Here is a 9,890-nt window from a genome sequence, read left to right on the forward strand (position 1 = left end):
ATGTATCTGTACTAATTACCTAAGGCTTGCAAAGTCCTATATGCAGTGAGGTGCTTATTGGGTCATGAGGTTCAAACAGGAGAAGAACTTGTATACCCTTTAGATCCTTTACAGTTGCTTATCCTGCATGTTCTTTACATACAGAAGATAAGGCAGTAATAGGGCTAAGGGTTTATTTTAATGATCAGTGAGGGGTCAGCTGTATGCAGATCTCAAACCCCACTTGCTCTTCTCATTCAAGTTCTTCAGGAATTTGAATGCCCATAAGCCCAGTCTAATGTAGATGTGTTGTACACTGGGGGGAAAAAAAGTGAGCAACTGCAGGCTTACAAAGGTTACTGTGGGAGAAGATTACTCTGTGAAAGGAATGGATATTTTAGGTAAGAAGCCTATCTTGCAAAGAAAATTGATGAAGAACAAATATGTTGAATTATTCTGTAATAGACACTTCAAAAAAAAAGTCAGTACTTGGTTGAGACCCTTGAAAAATCTACATCAGTCATACTTTTTCTTTAACTTAAATTTTTTACACATCATTTGATAGTAATTTCTGAAATTACAGCCTAAAGCCACTCTAAAGTTGTATAACAAACCCTTTTTCCCCCCACAAAATCCTGCTTTATTCTTAGTTATTGCAGAATTCAAAGAATCTGTTTAAGTATTCTAATAAAGTAGAAGTTCCAGACAATACTGTAAACACTTCAGCAAATTAATTTTTTCCTTGCAAATATGGGATATTTAATATATTGCATATAAAATAATTAAAAATTAATTACATTTAGCTATTTCTTGAATACTTGTGAATTTCTCAATTTGGCCATAGCATGAGTTTTCTCTGCTTTTTTTTTTTTTTTTTTTTTTATTCATCTGGATAATCTTGCAGTCTCTTTTTGATTGATCCAAGCACTGGTAAGTAGAAAATGCAAAAACCAAAACAAGTATTCAAGGAGCTCAACAGTGGATGATTAGGCAAAAGAAGCAAAATCTGAGAAAGGAATTTAACCAAGAAAAAAGAGATCACTTGGTGTTTTAACAGCAGGAGACAGCTGTTGCCTGAAGAGTGGGCAGTGCAAAGAGGCATTAAATCTGGATCAGGAAATGGAATTTGAAATGCACATGAAAGAAAAAGTCATTTTACAAGGAAGCCAACACTCTCTTTGTACTGAACCAGCAAGTTCCTGATGCATTCAGTGTGTGGGTGAAGTTAAAACTACAGCTTCACTGAAACAGGGGCTTGACACTACCTAAATGGAAAATACCTCCTGCTTTCTTTCTTTGCCTTCTGTCTCCTCTTTGTCCCACAGTCCCTGGCCCCACACTGCTTCTACATGCTGCTTCTTCATGCCTCCCTGCACAGGCTTGGGTGTTCATCCCTTAATAGCCCACAGAGAGCTATAATTGAAAAGCTTCAGCAGAAGGCCCCAGTGAATGAAGCAGAATTTTCTATCTGTAAGCAGTAATAGACAGAGGTAACTACTTTGTAAGTGGCAAAAGTGCAAGAGCTGATCAGCTGTGACTTGCTACTGCTTCCTAAATATGTGTGAGCACAGCATTAAGCACAGCTTTTGTGTCAATGCATAAGTTCTGTCTGGTTCTTTACTGTAATCCTTCTATTCATTCTCAGAAGTTATGTATGTATGAAATATTTACTTCAAATGAATGTGTTTTAAAAAATAAGTCTCTAAACTGTTCTTTTGAATGCAATAAAAGAAGTCTTGCAGTTGAAATTCTGAGAGAAATCTTTTAATGAAGTATAAATTTGCTCTAATATTGTTCATTTGAAGAATAAATTGGTTGGTGAAATATGTTAAATGCTGGATTTATAACTGTATTCTGCAGCTATGAAATCCATTGACTTTTTTATATAAAAGCAGGATGGTAGTCACTTGTCTGGATGGAAGTTACTTGTTGATTCACTAAGCTCAGCTGGTCAAATATGGTGGTGGTACAACCTCTTCAGAGTATATGAGTACAAAATATAAGCACTGGCTGTGCATATGTTCCCATTTTACCCTTCTTTAGTTGTCACTGGTCTTATGAGATGGAAAAAAGCCATCAAAAGTTCTCACTTTTCTTATGAGATGGAAAAAACCCATCAAAAGTAACAGCAGATTTTTACAGCAAAACTTTGAATGGAAGATGAATTTTCAAATTACTTATCCTTTCCTGTTTGTCCTCTTTTTTTAAATACCTAAAGAATGCTGGCATGTTCCATCCTCTCTCTCTTCATTCTAATCTGTTAGTGCAGAAATAATTCTTTGTGCTTTTCATTGTTTGCATTGTGAACCTTTCCTTGCTTTTTCCTATGGGTCTGCCAGTTTCTCCTGTCTTTAGCAGTTGTGCTTAGTGCTATCATTTAATCTGTGTTCATAGTCTGAGGTGGGCATTGTGTAAGTACTAACAGAGTCCTTGATCCTGGAATTTTAGATAAATAATGGAAAATAAGCTGAAGTATGGAGATAATAAAATACATAAGTTTTTAGAGCAGTATACTAATATAAAGCACCTACTGATAATAGAAGGAGAATAAAGATGCTCTAAGAGACATTTGTGGTCACCTTTGCTTTATAAAATGTAATCTAGATCTTATATGGATAAGAATAATTTAGAATGAGTCACAAGCAACTGATAAATTGAAAGCAAGCAGAGAGAAAGATTGGAAAAGTAGAGTTGATAGCAAGATGAGTGACCGAACTGCAGTTATAATGGAAGAAGTATAGACATTTGAAATTTTTGGTTGAAAAACAGAAAAAACAAGAGAACATAGGATACACAAAGTTTTGCCCACAAACAGTGCATGCTGTTCCAGAAAATGGCAGTTTTTAGTAGGTGGAAAAATTTTAAAATAAAGTGGGATAAAAGTCCATAAAAGGGTATTTGTTTCTTTAAGGTAGTAAGAAATTTCCTTAAAATAGAAATAAGGATAAATAGGCTATGCCTGTTTTGCTTGAACAAGACTGAGAGTGAAATCTTAACAATGTAGGGAAGGTGTCCAGAGGAGGAAACCAGGCTCTTCTTGGTGGTCTAGCCAATAAAACAAGAGGCAATGGGCAGAAAGTGAAGTACAGGAAGTTCCACTTGAATATGAGGAAGAACTTCATTATTGTGCAGGTGACTGCACACAGGAACAGATTGTCCAGAGAGGTTGTGGACTTTCCCTCACTGGAGATATTCAAGAACTGTCTGGACACAATCCTGTGCAGTGTGCTCTGGGATGACCCTGCCTAAGCAGAAGGCTGGACCAGATGACCCCCCAGTGGATCCCTTCCAACCTTTATCTGTTCTGTAATTCTGTGGAAATGAAATGGCAATAAATGGTGAAAGATCAGCAGTAGTGAATTGAGGGTCAATGATTAAGAAATGATGACAGAAAAGCAATTCAGTTACTTGTAAAGTAAGAAATTTTTAATAAAAATATGACTTGGCAAATTGTTAATTCGGAGAACATTAGAGCCATTTAGGATCACATGGGAATAGGTAAGATCCAAGAAATGACAGTGTGTCATCTGACAAGAAGATGGCAGAATTCAACAGGACAGTCAGTAATTGTGTGGAGCCACTTTGCATGGAAAGGAATCAGGGAACACTTGAAAGGTGTTCTGTAACTTGTTTTTTTATCACAATTTGCTGCACTGCTCACATCCACATTTTTTAGATCCTCAAGAAAGTGAATGTGATTTCACATTTCACTCTTGACTATTGCAGTAAAATTTCTTAATTTGGAATGCATGCATGTGAAGCTTTTCATTCACTGTGTAAAGACAATTACAAAAATAGAAGTGTATAATACAAATACTGGTTTTAATTTGGCTTTACTGAGTTCAAAGGATCAACAACATTAACGTTGAGATTTGATGAAAATTTGCTGCTGTAGAAATTTACTCTGATGTGCTTACCCTCAGAAAGAGGTTGGCTGTTACAGTTGAGATGCTATGCACTGAACTATTTAAATTCTATGCTATTTTCAGCTTTTCTTGTTTCTCAGGGTACACTGAAAGGTATACTCTGAAAGGGTATACTGAATGGTATTTAGACCACTTCAGGCATTTAGTTTAGTTTTTAACATTTGCTGCTAGTGCAGCTTGCATTGTCAGTGATGGGAGATGATCTCATATACTAAGTTGAGTGTTTGAACTAGGGCTAGCAATATTGCAAACTGTGGGGACTTTTGTGTTAGACATCTAATGCTCTATTGATTTTTTTTCTTTTTTTTTTGATAATCAGTGTCTCTGAACCTCTTAATATGAGGGAATTTATAGTACTACAGGTGGTAAAAGAAGTACACTGAGAACTGAGAAAGGTTTTATGGCAGAACTCTGTTTCTTGGCCTTCAGCTACAGTGAAACTAAGAGATATAAATCAGTTATGCTGTATTTAGTGCTGAAAATCTTCTTTCTTCCACAGTTGTTTCAGGCTCTCTGTAGTAATGCTTAATCTGGAAATATAGCTGTGACCACAGATGTGCCCTCTAAATAGGAGACCTTACCAAGAGGAATGTGGTTGTTTGTAACTGTTACTTTAAAAATGCATGTTTATTCATATTCATGCTAATTCAGAAAGAGAAGTTTCTTGAGTAAGATCTCACTTTTCACAACAGAAGGAAACTTAAGCTGTAGGTTTTCCTTTCTGTTGCTTAAAGTGAAATATTTTACTGCTTTGACTTGCTTAATCTGTTATGTGCATGCTGTACTCTGGCAGTTCCTGGGTGTTGGAATTGTTGATAAACTTCTAATGAACCATTCAATGCTCTTGCTTTGTGTTGCTTTATGTTCCTATGTTGTGAATAAAAGGGATTGAGAGATACATATCCAGTACTTTTTCCCAAAAGCTAATTTCTTCCAGCAAGTTCCCACTAGACCTGGTGTCTGCTACTGTATAAAGATATTAAAGAAATAAAATCAAACCTGTTTTTCTGAGACAGTATTTGACAATCATACTCATTCTCGGGAGTTTTTTTATTTTTTTCAGCCTATAATTTTTTCTTTGATATAAACTCTTACACTCTTAATTTTTTTCTCTCTCTTCAATGTGTACCACATTCAGATATTCCACTAGATGAATGTTTTTCCATTCAATATTTCTTGACCAAAATAAATACGTAGTTATTTTAATATTTGTAAGTCATTCTCCAGTATCTTGATTATTTTAAAATTTATTATTTTTTCACCTCTGAATACTTTATGAATATCTTTCTGGTTTGAAGATGCCTAGGAGTAACTGAATATTGCAGACATTTACCTCCCCTCTCATTATTCAGAGCATATACTTATTATTGCTGCACATAGAAAATACATCTCTAAATTGTTCACTCTACTTGTAGGCTTTTTTCATTATTATTGCATCATAGATTTTTATCTAGTGTTTCAGATGTGTTTATTAAGCATGCATATTTCCAGATGCTGTTCCTTGTAATTCTATTTCCTAATTCTTTTATTTCATTCCACACACATTTGTGAACTCCTGAAAGTTGATATTTCTCTTGATCTGGCAGGTTATTGAGGTTATTTTGCTTCTTGAGTTTGTTGCCTGTATGACTCTTGGAAAATAATTTTTATTTAATAAATATGATTTTTTCTTCCCTGCAAATATTTAATAACTTCTGTTGCCCTGGGGATTGAGTTTTGAGATTTGTCAGCTTGATGTTGTTAGCTTTCCTAGGCTTGAAAAGCCCACTTCCATCCCTCACTTATTTTAGTAAGTGGTCATGGGCACAGAAGCAGCAGTTGCTATGTGTGCATGGATTCACCCCTCCATATGTATATCTGTATGTGGTGTATGTTTGTATGTGTGCAAATACCAACTCATGTATCATGCATTTCCCACCTCTTTTGTTTAAAACAATGCTATTTACCCACAGGAGGAGGAAGAAGAAACGTATGAGCAAACTCTAGAATTCCGCAGAGGAGGTGATGGTCAGCCACGGCGGTCCACACGACCCACTCAACAATTTTATCAACCCCCCCGAGCTAGAAACTGATTAATAAGAAAACAAAGGTAAATATAAGGTACCAGTGCTTTATATATTGGTTTAGATTTCAAGATAAACAAATCTGGATTGTTCTATATTTTTCTTAGGGATATTGGTATATTTATGATAGAAGTTGGATATCTGTTTCTCTGAATTTTGTGTCTTAGGAGGACTTAATATATCTGTGGGAAGAGGGAAAGCAATAAAAACACTTCAACAAATAGCTTTTGGCTTTTGCTTTATGTCAAGACTCATATCATCTCAGGAAGCTTTTTTCTGATGCTTTTTCACCTGAGAGCAGCAGCAGCAAGATTCTCTGACTCACATATATTTGAAGCAAGCTTATTTGAAGCAAGTATCTGCAGTCCCTGCTGAGCTCAGGACTGTCTAGCTCTGTCCAAGGTCCCATATTCTACTTTTTATAAGCCATTTATGCAAATAAATATTCTTTCTGCCGTTTTGCTTGCATGAGAAAGAGAAATATAAAATCTGAGTTCACCATTAAATAGGGAGGTGCACAGACAACAAATATTTATGATACTCTGAATCTTGAGGATATACTTGCACCTATACTTTATTAATTACCAGAAATTAGGGGTTATATATCTTCCTTAGAAAAGATACCTGCTACATACATTAATACATTTAAAAAGGTCAGCCAGATTAAACAGTTACAGTAATTTCACTGAACAAATCTCATAAGCTGTGCTGCTTTCATTTCACTGGTTGATCTTCTAAATCCTTAATTTACAAACGACAGTCAAAAGTCTATTCTGACTAAAGAAAGCTTTGATAAGTCACTAATATTTGATGCACACCCACAGTGTGTCTTTTTCTTGAATGTGATTTTTTTTACTAGCCAGTTTGTTTTTACCAATCTCTTTTTTGTTCTTTTCATTACTCCAGTCTTCCACATTTTGTTGGCTTAGCACATGCAGTTGATCTTTGTACCTTTTGATATTTCTAACATGCAACATATGATTCTATTTTTTAGAGTATATGTTAAAATGTATTTTTCATTTATGGCAATACTGGCAATGTAAGAGAGGTGATAATTGTTCTATTTTTGCCGGTATAACTTGTATTTCTATTTTAAGTACTTGTATCAATCACTATTAGTAAACGTGTCCTGAGACAGTTCATGCAGAAATTATTCTGGAATATGCACTGAGCAGAGTTTTAACCAGCACAGTTGGTGCTGTGCACAGGGTGATCAGTTGAATGAGAGATGTGAAATGTACACAGCAGTCAAAGCAGGGAATTTTTTTGTTTCTTAGGTAATATTTTTGGTATTTTTCTAGTTTTACAGTATAAATCTGGAAAACTCTCCGTAGCTTTGGTCAGCTATGAGGCACCAGGGAGAGTGGTAGTAATGCCTTTATCTCAAGAACAAGTTACTTGTTGGCAGATAAGGAACAACCTTTCTAAGGCAGAGATGATTTTTCCTTGCAGGTGTTCCTATACTTTATTTTAAAGATTATAATGGGGTCCTGATTTAAAGAGACAGCAGATTTGGTATCAAAACTTACCTGGCACAGAAAATAAGTCTTCACAGCTTTTCCTTTCTATTAGGCTTTCCCAAAAATAAGTGGTTGGTGTAATCAATTCTTCACTGGTTTTAAATGGAGGCAGAAAATCAAACACAGTCCTTTTCTAAATTGTTTTCAGTTTACCTGGACTTGTACAACAACGTAGCTTTAATGTCTTGACATGTAAAAGTTCAGGAATATATTAAATGTCGCTTCCTAGAAGTGGATTTCTATATGGATTCTGCCTCATTTTCATTTCTTAGATCTTTTGAGAGCATGGCATACTGTTCTTATTTCAAGTTTTTAATAACCTGTTAAATGAAAACAGAATTTATTGGGGAAGTTTTAAGGGATCCAGTGAGACATAATTTTACCACAACTTTCCACTGCAGGATGCTTTACCTCTTCAACAGATCTTTTATTAGCAACACCTTCACTTACTTAAAGGGAGTGTCTCTCTATTATGTTAAGTAACTTAATGTCTTTTTCCTAAAGAGATGGAAAGCCATTGATGATTCTTATTTTATATTATAAATTGGTAAATTCCATAGAATTTTAATGTTGTAGTTTGTAACGTTTAAAATTGCAAGGTATCTTGTTCTCAAAGGCAACTTAAGCAGTACTAAAACTGGAGTTTGCTGGCTATATTTGTATTGGGTATGATAGGGATGTATCAAAGATGAAGCATGAGGTCCATACAGTCAAAGTGTCAATTCATACCCAAAAGCTTTTAGATCTACCTGTATAATCTTATATCGCTTGACAAGGAGGACTCAGTAATGCAGTGGTGCATCAATGCAGAAATGAGGTTGTACTGCTTCCTGGATTGGTGTTCAGTACATTCATTCAGGTGTTGCATTTGGGCATGCACATCTGGAATAGGTATTACCAAATAATCCCTTCAAAATCTTTGTCTGTACTTCAAGGGGTCTTAAGTGGAAGAAGGTTCAAGATTTTAAAATTCTGAGTTGTTTTTTAAAAGTGGAATTTGGATCAATGCAGCTGTTCAGTCTGGGGAAGAGTCTAAAGGGATCTGATTGCAGTATTTCAGTTTTTAAGAGGGGACTTCTAAAAAAGATGGAGAGGGACAAACACTGCAGATTTGCAGGAAGTCCTGACCTGATGATTTTTATGAAGATAGATAGATAAAGTAGAAGTATGTGATAGTCAGTACCTCACTGTGGTTGCAGTTGACATAAACATTATCATTTATTAATATCCAGCAGTGTGACATGGAGAAAACTAAGTCAGCATTTTAAGTCAGTCAGGGGGAATTTTATGTGGGTATGAATCAAATACTAGGTTTAACAGGTTGGTAAAATAAGATACTCCTCCTAGAGAGTCATGATACAAGAATTAGAATCTAACAATAATAAAAATACATCCTGAGGTTACATTTTCTATGTAGAATGTCTTAATAGTCTGAAGTTGAAGTGGAGCAAATAATCAGAAATGAGTGTTTTCAAGGGCCAGAACTTTTGGAGGAGATTGAAAGAACCTATGAGTGTGTATCTGTAAGTGCTTGGTCCTTATATGCTTTTTAGGTCTTCCTTTACTTCATGACAGAACTAATCAACACCTTGCCACCTTTGCTATAAAATCTGTATTGAAGTCCTTAACAATGGAGAAATTGTGGTTTTGTGAGAGAGAGATCTTAAACAGAAAGTGTTCTTTGTATTAGACCGATCATATTTATTGCATTGAAGTGTAGCCTTCTGATTTATTCTTTTAAAGAGCTGTGTCTCTGTAAGTACTGAAAAGCAAATATTCACTCTTTTGGAGGAAGAAAATGAAGTGACAGTGAAGCCTATGTTGCACAGATCCCAGGGATGGGGGATGCTTATAGTTTCTTGAGTGCCAATACTTTTTGTCTTTATCTGTTGTATTTTAGTTCTTTCATTTAGAAACCTTCTTGGAGTCGGGGGGAGTTCACTGGCAGCTCCCAACTTGCTGAACACTTCTTCTAGAAGAAATTCTGGGGTTTTCCAAGCAGCAGGATGGAACAAAGAAAGCTCATGTGAGCAGAAGGAATTTGGACCTGACACCACAAAAGACTTTTCTAAAGTTCTTAGTTAAATGAAGCTGAATACTTTTTACATATGAAAGAGGCAAATTGTCATTGCTACCATCAATAAAACCACAGTGCACTATTCTATTCTTTGCCTTGTATTCTTTTTACTGAGCCTCCATTGTTAGTTAACATAATAATGTATCATGATTTTTTCTTAATTTTGAACTGATTTTACTTCTAATATTGCTTCTAGTAAAGTAAAATTAAATATTTTCTCAAAAGCTGACAGGGTTGGGCATTTCATTTAGATTTTTGGTTAGTATTAGTGAAACATGTTAAAAAAATTCAGCTAATTGTACAGTAAAATTCTGAATAGGCTTTT

At 35.2% G+C, this 9,890-nt stretch overlaps 1 protein-coding gene across 1 annotated transcript in view; it reads left to right on the top strand.

Annotated features, from left to right (window-relative positions):
* TDRD3 (tudor domain containing 3) overlaps positions 1–9,652 on the top strand; it is a 93,779-nt gene extending 84,127 nt beyond the window's left edge. The window contains exons 13-14 of the mRNA XM_066545052.1: positions 5,858–5,994; positions 9,389–9,652. Coding sequence (XP_066401149.1) covers positions 5,858–5,977 — 120 coding nt within the window. The 3' untranslated portion in view covers positions 5,978–5,994; positions 9,389–9,652. The remainder of the gene's footprint in view (positions 1–5,857; positions 5,995–9,388) is intronic.
* The last annotated feature ends 238 nt before the right edge of the window (positions 9,653–9,890 follow it).

The sequence above is a fragment of the Molothrus aeneus genome, chromosome 2, assembly GCF_037042795.1.
Source record: "Molothrus aeneus isolate 106 chromosome 2, BPBGC_Maene_1.0, whole genome shotgun sequence".
Classification (NCBI taxonomy): domain Eukaryota; kingdom Metazoa; phylum Chordata; class Aves; order Passeriformes; family Icteridae; genus Molothrus; species Molothrus aeneus.